Here is a 14,500-nt window from a genome sequence, read left to right as displayed (position 1 = left end):
AGGAATCATTAACTGCATAGTAAATGCAAAACTATTATTTTCTATGCAGGTCATGCTTTTAGCACTTTCAAATTATAATAAACAGACGGGTTTGGCTACATATGGTTTATCAATGGAGAGCTTGGAATAGGAAATCCCATTTAATCCTTTATAAGGCGGTAACTATAATGCCATCAACAATCCATATTGTTTCTGGTCACTCGTAATATCTTTTCAACTTGGCGAAAACAAATTAAAGAAAAAAAAATCTTTTCAACTTCTTCTGGTGAAAACTTCACACAAAACATTATTATTATTAATAATAAAAAAAAAAAAAAAAAAAATTGCGTATAAAAGTTTGCGTTGGTTCTTTTTGGTAGAAAGTCTGTAATATTCAAAACACAAGTCAGCCAACTGTCAATTCAAAAGTAGTTTGTTCTTTAATTTTAAAAGTTGAAACTTTCAAATCGAATTGTAGAACTGTCAATCTTAAAACCTGTGTTTTTAAATAGACTCATGAATGGTTTTAATTTATACGATGGGCATTTTTATCGCAACGATGTTTGTTTTTGACGCAAATATGCATTCTTTTTAAATCAATTGCTATATATTTAAAAAAATATCCATAGAAATATTTGATTTAATTTATTTTAGTTTACTTATATGTATTTCCATTGGAAGCTTGCTTCAAAGTGATACAGTTGATATTGGAATAATTTCTACCAGACGAACTCGATGTGGACGTGCTTGAAGGAAAGTTACATCTTGGTGGTGATGGTGGGAGTAGCCTTCCTTTCAAGGCAAGACTAACGAGGCTGCTTAAAATAAAAAAATATCAATTAGTAAAATCTGAAGTAAGATCGAAAATTTCATCAACTTGCCTACAAATCCCGTAACAGGAGTATCCCCATTTTGTTTTAAGATATCTTAATGGAGATAAAATAGCTATATCAAGCGCTCTCTCAAAGCCGCATTAAAAAATTATTGTGAGTTTTATTATGGTTTCATAAAACAGTCGCACAAATGTCCCTACATTAATTAGAAAACTATTGATTGAAGCAAACAGTTTTAATAAAATCAAAGGTTTTGTTATTGGCTAGCAAACGTTTCGAAATATTTTATAAACTATACAATGGCATATAACATACCGGCTGAATGGAATAATATTCGCTCATATAAAAAAAATAGAACTCAAATAAAGCTGTAAGGAATGGATAATATTACTAGAGTAACGAAGATATCCTTACCTTTGTGGAATATCAAATTGAAGGATTAACGGTTGATGCATGGAGAATTCTGAAGAGAAACATGGCCAAACAGCATCACGGCTGCTTGCCTTCATTGCTGATGATAATTTTTTGTAAGTGATGTGGGCAAGCACAATCATACTCTATGCCAAGGGAAGCGAGAGTTTTTCAACCCGAATAATTTCTAGACCGTACCAGGAATCTAACTCAGCCGCTTCCAGCATGATCTTACTTTAAAGGTGCGCCATCAACGACTGCGCTAAGGGAGGACCAAACTTCAAACTTCAAGATATGCTTCAATAAATTCCATAAACTCGTGACCCATCAGTTTTGATAAACCCAGCATAGAAGATCCATTTGACGTACCTATCCTTATTGAATTTATCTGGAATTGATATTCCGGCTAAGGATATATACGGTGGGAGCATGCTGTGCGCAAGTCCGTAAACATAATAATTTTCAAAATAACTCAAAATCTCATCTTCTGCATTTTATTCTGAAGAGTTATTTCAATCCCTGAAAGCGCTGGTAGAAAGCAGAGCACACGAGATTAAACTCTCAGCCTGCTCGCGTATACGATGCATACCGCAGTGAATAAATTTGATACGGATTCGCTCTTGTTCTCTCCGTTCACTCTCCGTGGTTTGTTTCATTCGCATTTTTCCGCGCGATAAACTGTTTATTCCCGGCTCTCGGCTCTCGCGTCGTCTCGCACCATTCAAACAGTTGATTTCAGTTCAGTTCAGTTCAGTTGATTACAGGAGTTCTCGATAGATGGTCACGGGAGTAGGTCTGTTGTGGCAATTCCGGTTTTTTTCTGTTGCTCATCGTGGAAATGTGATAATTTAGTGAAAGAAGGAAGTAAGGAAAACTCCGTTTTGCATCGAACAAAGCAAGCGTGAAGCGTGGAAATCTGTGATGAAAAAAAGTGACCGACTGCATGCTGGCTCTCTGTAGTTTGCTTGGATTAGTTCAACGATTTGAATTCAAATAACAAAAAATCGAGTGCGATTACATAGGGTAAAACTGAACCTAGGTGAGATTGTGTTACTATCGGTGGTACGAGTCTGTGATACCTTAGTGCCATATGTGCAAGTATGAATGAAGTGCACATGCAAAATAATATTGAATGGTGATTAGTTGCTGCCACTACTCAGTCCGCAGTCTAATTGGTGAGAGGCTACTAGATTGAAGTCACCGCGGTCGTGCATTCAGAAGTTGTCTGCTAGCTACAATCAATTGGTAAAGCACGAGGTGTTTTCTTTCATCGGTATAAAAACACAAATTGTGAGAGTAGAGAGGAAAAAAATTGCTACTTCCACTTCAGCAAATTTGGATTATTTTTATTTTCGATACCCGAAATACTTCTCTGCTAGCTGCAAAGGGGAAACCGGGTCAACTGCCACCAGCCGCACTGGTTGAAAAGCTGAACAAGCACAATCGGCCTTCGATAAAGGTAAGTTAAAAGTATCACACGTGTTTCGGGTTATTCGACTTACAAAAGTGCATTAAACATCCTGTCCATATTAGCCGAAACGGCAAAGCAAGTCGCCGCGTTAATCCACATATTGAATGCTAAATTCGAGTAACTTATCGCTTCATGGAATCGATTTTTATCGTCTTGCATGTCTAATGAATGCACAGTTTCGTTTCGTCCGTAGCAGTACCATCGCACAGAAGGAGGTGAACATTTTGAGTAGATTTATTGATCATACTTGTCAGGATGACGACGGTCGGTGTTATGAGGAAACATTCGTAGCAGAATTCTCAAAAGCACATTATAGCAAGAGTGTGGAAATAACAAAAAAGCAAATATTTGTTTTAATGACTTCTTCATTCTCCTCCTGTTGGCGGTTTGAGAGAGCGTGAATATACTCCTGATTGTTGTTTTTATTTTTTTTTGCGACAGGATTAAAATATTTCGTATTTTGCTTTAATTTCTGTTATTTGTGAATTATTTTTATGATTGTGTCTTAAAATTACTGAACGCGCCTTGTTCAGTGACATAATTGCTCAATGCATAATAATTACGATGAGCGAAAGAATTATCATTTAATTGTGTAATTGATCTAGCTCGCTAAAGTAGCGCATACTGTTCTTGCTCACTTCTGTGTCTATTAGTGGCCCATAGTTTCCCTATATTGAGAATGGTATAGGAGACACAGTTTTATTACTGGTTATATTAATCAGTCATCTCACATAGTGCTAGTGTCATTCAAGCGAACGACTCCCCAAACCAGATGTTTATGTTGTGATGGTGATCCGAAGCCACAAAGTGTAGTAATTTACGCTTGATGTTTCTTTTATGGGATGACTTGGGTAGAGAAATTTCCATAAATCTATTAGAGCTGTACTCATGATAAAATATATTTTTAAACAATATATAGGACAGCATGATTGACGTGTATTTTTTTATTTTCAGGCTGATCAACAAGCGGAATGAAATCATTGCACGACATGGACACCGGGGGATACATTAACGAAGGTACGCACTATTATTTGCTATCACCAAAATTGAAAACGGTATCTATACACGCAAAACTGCCAACGATTCCATTGTTGAAACACCTCTCAGTATGTTGTTTAGTCTTATCTATATTTGTCGCATACGAGAGGTGGCGTCCGTCCTATCAAGTGTCTCTGTTTTATCGGTTCTGGTTGGAGAAGAACGAAAATTACAACTCAATATAACTGTTTCTCTTTTAATTCACTTCACCTCTCGATTTACACTCACTTCATCATGTTACCACCAACAACCAACATCCGAAACAACTACACGCTTAGAAAAATGTATCCAAAGTTGGGTTCCTTCCACGTGTATTGAAAAATTGTCGGGTTATTTACTAAACTTTTCGGCAGTACAGAGCTTTCCCATTTGGGTTTTTTTTTTGTTTTCAAAACATGTTAGAGATGAAAGGATATGCACAACTCAATAGTAAGTATAAATGGGTATTTTTTTCTTACCGTGTGCGATAAATTATACAAGAAAGATCTGTCAAATTCCTATGCTATCTTAGCTTGTTGTGATCGCAGCTAGGAATATGAAGACGATGGAATTGACATCTCAATAACAGGAGATCGATGGTGAATAAATTAGCATTGCATCTTTCCCTCATAGATGAAACAAAATATCTGACTTGATTATTTCATAGCCACATTAATCATCGCTAAAGATTTAAGGAACCATTATAATTCAGTCTAAATACATATCAGTCTTAATTCAGTTTAGAAAATATTTGATAATTTCTTCAATGTACAAATGTCTTAATTGATTGTTTCGATTTCTCCTTGATATAAATCTAACGGCTCTGAAGTCCCAAGATAGCACCAAATCAAATCACCTTTTAATCTCGCCGATATCTTTTTTCGCCTCTTATGCTGCACGGTTTTGGATCTACACAATCACTGCGATGTGATGGATATGACTGACGCGTGGTGCCTGCCTTTCTCGAACCATTTGGTCGTTTTTGCTCACATTCTCTTTCTACAAAAACAAAACAAAAAAAAAAAAACGCAAAACAAAACCAAATTACTTGACCAACCGCGAAGATGATGAATTGGAGCCGGTTATGGAAGATGAAGGTAATTTAGTTTTCCTTCATTCGCATTGATAGTCCACGCCGGTGCTAGGTTGGTGTTGGACTAAAATCGATGCTCTTAATATTACTTTTGTTTAGTACGAAAATCGTTGACTACAGTTATTTCTAACCACCACGCTATTATTCGTTAACGTTGTTCTCATATGATCTCTTGAAAATCAGAATGTTAAAAAATCAATTTGAATTTTTTTAAGGACTAGTATCGTTTTTAAGGGGTCATACGTAATTCAATTTACCATCAGGATTACCAAGTTCAAACTTTGCATGTGCATGTTTCGTTCTTTAGTTGTTTATCACAAATTATTAAGCAAGGTTACACGGTACGCACGCAGACAATTAACCGTTTACTACCGCATACTTTCTCAAAGAGATCGTAAACCTGATGTATGTGTATGTAGCACTCTTACGTGATGATGTTTTGCGAAGTAGTCAGAATGGATTTTTTACTGTTTAACCACTAGAAAAATCATAAACTACGGTTGGTAATCCATTCACTCTAGCACCAGCACGTCTAGGCTATTGATAAAGCCGTGTCGGTTTACGACGCTCCTGATGCAATATCGATGATTTTGTGTTAAGTTTTCGTCTTCGTACCGTAATCCGGATGTAATTGATCACCGGGGTGAAATTGATCATTGTGGGTTGCGTTTTTAGAAGAAAATTTTCGGTGATTGACATTAAGATAAATCTTGGTAGCATTTCATAATGAGACTACAATGATTGTGTTGAAGCGTTTCTCATAACAAAAAGATTTTATTGATCTTTTAAATTTGTCGAACATCTTAACGGAATCCCTTTATGAAGAGCTTCGAGTGTGTTGGTTTATTTCCTTTTAATTCCGTTATAAATGCTTTTTAATTGCAGACTTCATCAGTGCCAAGTGGTGTTGAGTACTTGGCACTGATGAAGTCTGCAAGTAGTAGACAAAATACGCGTACAAGCACACTCAAAGCTCTTCATAAGATTTTATTGCATAAATTTCAAATTTATTTTACTGACGATCAATACACACTAAAAAATAATGAAAATTACATGCGACGTGATCTGTTAAAAACGATAAAAAATGGAGCATACACGCAAACCAAAAATTTATTACAATGAATTTTAGTTCCATTTCCTATCATCCTCTGTTCATGAACATCGCAGCGAATGTTAGAAGTTGACCTTGCAGGCGATGTAATGGTTTTTTGCCTTTTTTATTTCGTGTTCTGTCTGTGCTTTCATCTACACAAGCAAGCTTTTGCCTTGATTTTTATGTATAACATGGCAGAACGACGCACACACTTGCCTCGAATCTCTCCAGCAGAAAAAGCATACGAAGTCAAGTGTGAGAGGAAATGAGCGCTTCTTGTTTGCTTTTAGGCTATCCATATTCAGAAGCATGGAGAGAGCAGTGGAGAAAGCACAGGTCTGATAATCACAACGTTCGTGGTTCGAGTCCCAGTCGGCAACCTTTTTCCAATTTTTTTCGACATAATTCATTTCACTCACTAATACACTCCACACTTTTCGGTCTCCAATTCTCTTGCATTGGACCGCAGCTAGGTATATTGCATCCTCGGTTCATGCGGTCTCCACTTACATCCTCTGATGAAGAATACCACATAATTGTAAGCGAATCTTACATCCACCGGTTGGCTGTATAAATAATGAAATTGTACTTGTAATTTTACAGATTTTTGAATGTAACTGCTTCAAGCATGTAAGTTTACAAGCTTGTCATGTAATTTTCATGATGATCAGGTACATCATGTAAATTTCATGTTAAATTATGTATAATTACACGTTTTTCTCTGTTAATATACATGTTTGTTGGCAATGTAAACTACAGGGTTGTAACGATTGTTGTCATTAATTGTAATTAAATTAAGTGTCAATTATTCTGAATTATTTAAAAAGTACAGTACAATATTTTCAGTATTGAGAAATCAATGGTATTCTGTGAAATTTATTGTTATTTTTTTTAGAAATTGACTATATTTAGGCATAACTATACGTTTTAAGACATCTCTTTTGTAATTTTAACTGAAAATATACTTCGGATCAGGCTATCTAATTTAATAAGAACAGTTGCTAGAAATTTACTCGCAAGTCATTTAGGTGATTATCATTTTCATCCCACATCTATATTTTGAAATTTTAGTTTGTCCTTAAAATTAACAAAACACTCAATATAATAAGTGATCATGCAGGGCGATAGAGACCTTAGCTACTGATTTTAATACTGTTAGTTTACATAGTTGAAGATGCTTAACGACAAATATTAGACTTAAAGAAGAAAGCGAGCAAAAGATAAGGGGTATCTCACCCCGCCACCACTGGCAAAAGATATGATCGCCGATATGCTCACGTACCTTCGATGTGCGGAAACAGTTCTATATGGTTCTATCGATTGTATCTCACTCAAGTCGTCATGTGAGGTAAGCATCTAGTCGATAGGTTTGGAAAGCTGTTGTTAACTCTACCGCTGTATGTGCTCCTGTAATCGTCAACTTAACGAGCTTGAGGAGACACGGGTAGGGGAGTTGCTGCTACTGTACCATTCGATCAATGACAGTATGCTTGATGGTAAGCTCCCATATCAAAATAATGAAAACTTCACCTCAATGGCTGACTCGATTATTTAAACTAGGCTTACAGTCTTTTGAAATTAAAATTTAATTAAACTGCTGAGGGTCAAAGTTTTACTGAATGTACGCTGTTCAGAAAGTTCGACAAAAAATGACCGCAGTCGGTAATAATTTCTAAGTGTGCAACCGACGTTGACTAGAACAAATACATTTAAGTGTTTCTTTAATACATCAAAAAACTTTGTAAAAAAGTAAAAGTTCATTTTTGTCAGTATAAAAAAATAAATGCCTGCTTTTATTATTTTAACTTCTTACTAATTTGGGAATAAGCTTATCCATATTTTTTGGGAAGTTTCCGTATTCCAGCGACATATTAAAAATCCAAAACAATGAACTAGTAAGTTCCATTGCTAGCTTTTTCAGAACCCGTTCTGTTTGAGTGTAGTAGTCTCTTGACACTCATTCTGCTTAATCGCGTTTGATTTAGTGGCACATAGTCTATCGAACCAATACTCAATATACTTTGATATGATCTAGCCTACGACTAAAGATCTCATAAATAAATAATCAATCAAAAAATACTCAATATACTGCCGCTAGGAGCATAATTGACCCATGCGTTTAGAAAACTCCATGGAACATAGGACAATTATGCGTTCACCGGCAGTATCGCTATCTATCAAACATGTTTTCAATTTGTAATACGCTCCTTATTCTTGACTGCCATGAGACGACAAAGTGACGTAAACGACATCATGGTGAATTTTCATTTTTCACCATATTCTAGTTCTGCATCTTTAGTGGCACCCAAAAAACAAGATTCTATGGGCAAAACAGAAAATGTTTCACTGTTTCTACACATAAGTGACGTTCGCTATACATAAGTGCTGAAGAATATAAAGCTATTTAAAACAATATTATAATGTTAGTCTTGTTTAGATCTTATTCATCAAATTCAGTGATATTTTTGCAAATGTCCGGTATCATTGCGAGGTAAACAAAAATATATGTTTTCTGAACAATTCACTAAATGTATTTACGTCACATTGTCATCACATGGCAGTTGATTCGTTGCATTTAATTTTTAGGAAATCCTAGACAGCATTTAAAAAAAACGCATTTTTTCTCGTTTGTCTTAGGATTGGAACTGGTTACCTTTCTCTTACAGATAACGACTTATTGTAAATTTATTCAGGAACTGGTTTTCGTTAGCCGTAATCATTATAAGCACGCTAAGATAATTTTGTACAGATGAACAATACTTTTGTTGGTTTAAATTCACTTAACATAGAGTGAAACTAACAAATTTAGTTTGTACTTGAAAGCTTTAAAATAAAATATGAAAATTAAATTAAATTCCTCATGCATTTATTTGGAAATAAAGTTGTCATAAAAGCATAACAGCGATGAAATATTTTCTCTTTGAATGACTACAATTAAGTGAAACAATTTTCGTATTTTTACGTCTCTACTATTACCATTGGAATGAAAGTTGGGTTCGTATGGGTCAGGTTATTTTTTTTATCTAAATTAACAGTGGTAAATGATGCGATCGGTAAAGCAGATTTGTTTATTTAAATCTAGTAAAGATCTCCAAGCACAATCTCACGAACACTAACGTCAAACGTCGGCAAGAAAATGAATAAAATAGGAAGAAGAACCAAGGAGATATCCCGCGATATAACAACTACTTAAGAAAGATTCCTGCGGTATCACAAACACTTTGGTGCATCTGGAGAACTCTATGGAGATAGATAATTAAGCATAGTGATAAATAAAAGGAAAGGGATTGGCCTAGGACTGAACTTTCGACCTTTTGCTCAGTAAGCAGAAACGGTAACCGCTAAGCTACCGAGCCTCGTCTGAATCAAACGATATCATATGATTAGAAAACTCGTTGTGCCAAGTCACCATAATTTCCACGTTATTCAACTCTCCCTACATCATATGGACTCCCGACAATCAGGGTTGCTTCCACTCACTTGCTATAAAAAAATATTATTCGGAATTATCCAATCATGACTCATAAAACCTGTCAACTTCGCTTTGAGAGCGTCACAATCAGCGATCTTATGATTCGTGAGCGTTCACTCAGAGTGAGCGCTCACGAGTCGTAAAATCTCTGATTGTGACGCACTGAAAGCAATATTGACAGATTTTATGTGTCAAACATATACTTCATGACCTCTTCTTGTAACTTACAAGTACTAATAAGCATTATACTATATCATGATTTCATAATACCGAAAAACATTTTTTTATAGCAAGTGAGTATAAGTAACCCTGCCGACAATTTATCAATTAAAATGCATTTTTTTTTTCACCTCGGTTGAACCACAAAAAAACACCCTAAACGCATTCTGATCCCGTTATTGTCATTATCAACACCTACGGGGCATTCCACTGCACCATCCTAGAATGGTTAGAAGTGGTTCTGAACTCGTTAAGGGTGCCATTTAGATGCTACAAAAATCGCCAAAAATGCCTTTTTTTTTTACTTCGGTTGTACCACAAAAAAAACATTCTAAACGCATTCTAATCCCGTTATTGTCATTATCTACATCTAGGGGACATTCCATTGCACCAATGGTTAGAAGTGGTTCTGAACTTGTTAAGGGTGCCATTTTGATGCTACAAAAATCGCCAAAAATGCACAGATTATGTTTCTCCCCAATACCAACATGTCCGTGTTATCCATTGGAAATTGCTAATGAAAGACATTTAGAATGTTTGCTCTTCCCACGACTCATCGGTAGCACTACAGATAGTCGGATTAGGTTTCAGTTTGTTCATGACGGAAATCCGTCAACGCTTGACTTCTGGCACGTGACATAACAAGGCAGCCGCTTTTAACGCTTCGTTCGATAAATATTACAGATAGTTTACTCATGAATCAATTCGATGTTTGGGTATTTCTATCGGATTCATGGAAAAAAACGAAATGGTTCATCAGTGAGAATGTCAGTATTTGAAAAAATATTCTTTTTCTATACAGCTTACAGCATTAGGTTTATGTGATGGATCTCAACATTGTTATGATGTACCTTTGTCTAAACGTGAACGACTAAACCTGATCTGAACAAATGCAGCATCTCAAACAAAAATTTTGCATACACATGACGAGCCAGAACCACCGACTGCGTCCCACGTGCATTGCGACTGTTGTGTCAGTGTGCAAAAACAAAATGTTTATTTTCACGCGATTCGTTTTACTTGAAAGAGGTTGTGTAAGAATTTGCGAGGAACTAAAAACAAAACAAACAGGTTTTTGCGATTGTGGCTCCGTTTAGTGATGGTCCGGAAGGATTTATTTGCACTTTTGCCTGTGCATGACAAGATGCGCGATGTGTTAATGATTTAAATATTGTATTTTGCATTTGAAACTAGACTCCTCAGAAGTGCGGAATCGCATAAACAAGTGTGCTTTTAGGTTGTACCCGAGCAAAGCTTGAGATAAAATTGAAATCAAATTTTGCTGTTATGATGTAACTTATTTTGAATACTCCAGTTGATCTCATTTTGGTTGACTTAACGGTTAACACAGCAAAAATGAGAGCAGAATTTTACACTGTTGAATCAAACGGAAAACTAATCCTGCTTTCAATAAAATCAATTTGATTTCTGATTTTGCATTCATAATGTTTAACTGAATACGGGCCTGATGTAAATGGTTAGCATCCATGCTTCTCATGCTGAAAGCTTTGAGCTTAAATCTCACCCCGAGCAAGTTTCAAATGACCTAAAATGTGTTAAACAAAACAAATAAACAATAATCGTTAGTTCAACGACAGATGAACTTAAATTAACTTTTAAACAAGACGTTAACAGCAGAACTTCAAGGTAAGTTGCTTTCATTTTAAAAGGCTTGACTGCATAATGAAAGCACAATATGATATCAGACTTATGTCTCGACAATTGAAATCAAAATAAGTTTTCATTATGATAGGAACTGCAAACTTTATTATCGATTTACTTTCATTTTGTTAACCGACTTTGCTCGGGATCGTGTTGGTGTCTTCGGCGCACTTGTATGATGACACCCAAATTGGTTAACGTAAAACGCACTTTTAGAACAGCATCTATGATCGCACTGATAATAAATTGAAAATAGAAATTCATGTAGGATTAACTACCCCATTTCCGGCCTATTAAGCACAACCCGCACTTAGTCTTAATTAATCTAGCGCAGTTTAGCACTAAACGCAATGTTATTATCACTGATGGATTTCAAATTTATTTACCTTTTCGTACGTACCGTAAGATTTGATAAAGAGAAACCAATCGTTGAGATATTGTCAAAAGTCTAACACTGTTTCTTGACGCCAAACTCGGCCTATGGTTTCTAAACTCGGTCTAACGCATTGAAACGCCAATGAATTCACTTCGGCCTATCGAATGAAGATAAAACATGATTCGGTAGGAGCGCTTCTTTTGTTTTTGGGAATAATGGGTGCATACCTTCATATCTCGCGTTCTCATTGACTTCGTTCGGTAGCTTATTAACTAAAGTATCGTACCAAACGCATAATTGATTTGTTAGCTCTGAAATCATGGATTTATTTGAAGTTTTCTGCTCGATAGGCCCAAAATGGGCGATTTAGTCGAAGTAGTTCTCTACCCTATATGTCAAAGTTTAATTTTCCTATGGTCCAGGTGCCGGTTTAGGAATGGTTTAGAATTCATCTCCAATGGATAACCGTAAGTTGCCAGTTTTAGTCTCACAGCTACTACAGCATGGCACCATCTTAAAAACAGTTATTCAAAAACAATATGTATAGAGATTTGAACATTTTTGCAAACATATCGATTTAAGATACGAAAACAGAAAAAAAAAATTGGTATGCCGTTTCGGTAAAAAAAAAAGCTGCCAGTTGAACCAAAAAATGTTTTTTTCCAAAAAGGTTTTAATTTATTTTACTTTACGTACTTTTTTAGCAGCGATATATGTCGTGATAATCAACCATCCTGGTATTTTATTGGACGGATTTGGCGGTACTTGTAAAGGGTGTATTCGATAAAAATGGCACACACATATTTACTCACCAAAATTAAACGGATTATCGGATTTTCTTGAAATTTTCAGGAAGTGAAAAATTACTAATAAGTTATGATTTACAAAATTTGTTTTATTCAATTTCGTCTCCCATCCTAAATGTCCGCACCTTCCTTTGCACTCCACCCATCAAATTTGTTGTTTTTACCCAAATTTTCTTCAACTCCAGCTCAATTTTAATAGTTTTGGGTTGTTTACAAATTTCCGTCTTCATAATTGCTCAGAATTTTTCAATTGAACGAAGTTCCGGTGAATTTGGTGGGTTCATATCTTTTGTGTTCATATCTAAATTGACTCCGTTGGCTCGGTACCACTCAAACACGTTTCGAGCGTAGTGGCAGGATGCTAGATCAGGTCAAAACAGAGTTGATCCTTTGTGTTTCCTTATGAATTCCTTCTTAAGGCACTCTTTCGTGTAAATCACACCTTTAATTGTTCCGGAAGTGATGAAGGGAGTGCTTATTTCACCACATCCGCAAATCACCTGCCAGATCAGGAAATTCTTTGCAAATTTCGATAATTTCTTGTTTGGAACATCCTCCGAAACATCGAACTTAAACTTGGCAACGAAATATTCTTGTCCAGGAAGTTGACGGTCTTGACGTAAGTTTCATCATCCATCACGATGCAACACGAATTGGCGAGCAACTTCGTGTAAATTTTCCGGGCGCGGGTTTTCGCAGTGATGTTTTGCTTTTCATTCCGGTTTGGAGCTTTTTGCACCTTGTAAACATGTAACCCAGCACGCTTCATGGTTTTGTGCACAAAACCGACTGACACCTTGAACTTTTTTGCGACATTTCGAATTGACATTTGGACGATTTTTGAACTGTTGCACCACTTTCCGGCCATTTTACGACCACTCCTTCCTTCCTTCGAGCACTTAGACGCTCCTTGAAGGTTCTTATCACACGAAACACAGTTGTATTTGCAATTCCAAGCTTTTTAGCGATCCATCGATGGGATGCCTCTGGATTTTGATTGTAAGTGCACAACATTTTTTCACGGACAATTTCTTCTTTCGATGACATGACTGGAACTACTGTATGAATAAGTATGAAACTTGACAGATGTTAGCAATACATTATTAGGGTTGATGTATATATTATGTCACACTCTAAGGGGGGAGGGGGGGGGGGGTATAAGATTTTGTGACACCCAATGCATTAGGTATAGGAAAAACGTCACGATAGGGGGGAGGGGGTAATTTTTTGCTCGATTTAGCGTGCACAGCAAAAAATAAATTTTAATATTACATCCAAGAGGATGCACTTCAATCATGTCGAAAATCTCATGTAATTTTTATAGCCACACACATAAACAAATGCAGTAAAAGTAAAGTAATGTCAGCACATGCGCTGTATTAATGATAATTTTGCCCTTTTTGGCAAGTAATATTACACCATATTTTCGACACGATTGAAGTGCATCCGCTTTGATGTGATATTAAAATTAATTTTTTGCTGTGTGACATAATTAATGCATGGCAGTGTTCACTCGGCTGTCGACAGAAGCAGACCACTCTCAATGTGTGTCACGCGATCGTCTATATACTCGGCAGCAACCATTGTGTGGTCCTCCTCATTGTTCTTCATCAGCAGTTCTTTCAGTCGATGCTTCGTCGACTTTGCAAAGCAACCGTTTTGTGATGAATGTGTGAGTGCTGACCACGTTTTGCGTCCATTGCTACAATGGAAGCGCTCTGACCCTCGTTGGCGAACCTGCCATACAAGTAAACCACTGGAAGCGGCTCCCATTCTGGTAGAGGAGGCTTATTGGATAGCGGAAGATAAAATGTTTATTGTGTTGTACCTTTTGACTATAGTTTTAAGATGTATTGTATAGTGAACAAGAATCCTCGGCTCTGTAAAGTTAATTCGGTTGAGCCTTATCAAATAAATTCATAATAATAAAAAAAAAAATAATTAATGCATGGGCCTTTATCAGATTTACTAAAAAAATTGGGTATTTTACTCATACGGTTCAAATCTTACAGAAGATTTTTTTTTTGTTACGGATACAATTTTAATTGTTTTGGAAATTGTTTAGCTA

The 14,500-nt window shown here is 36.1% G+C and overlaps 2 protein-coding genes across 3 annotated transcripts in view; one reads left to right on the top strand and one right to left on the bottom strand.

Annotated features, from left to right (window-relative positions):
- Positions 1-14,500, bottom strand: part of LOC135697113 (zinc finger protein-like 1 homolog) — a 54,642-nt gene that overhangs the window by 3,232 nt on the left and 36,910 nt on the right. The window lies entirely within an intron of this gene.
- Positions 1,971-14,500, top strand: part of LOC135697145 (aminopeptidase N) — a 40,076-nt gene continuing 27,546 nt past the window's right edge. The window contains exons 1-3 of one of the 2 annotated variants that reach the window (XM_065216742.1): positions 1,971-2,682; positions 3,649-3,711; positions 4,776-4,808. In XM_065216742.1, coding sequence (XP_065072814.1) covers positions 3,666-3,711; positions 4,776-4,808 — 79 coding nt within the window. In that variant the 5' untranslated portion in view covers positions 1,971-2,682; positions 3,649-3,665. The remainder of the gene's footprint in view (positions 2,683-3,648; positions 3,712-4,775; positions 4,809-14,500) is intronic. The other variant, XM_065216743.1, reaches the window with a different exon arrangement.

This window comes from Ochlerotatus camptorhynchus, unplaced genomic scaffold (genome assembly GCF_037179485.1).
Source record: "Ochlerotatus camptorhynchus isolate MF236.1 unplaced genomic scaffold, CSIRO-AGI_Acam_v1.1 ptg000067l, whole genome shotgun sequence".
NCBI classification, from domain to species: domain Eukaryota; kingdom Metazoa; phylum Arthropoda; class Insecta; order Diptera; family Culicidae; genus Ochlerotatus; species Ochlerotatus camptorhynchus.
This window is presented reverse-complemented; position numbering and strand designations above follow the sequence as displayed.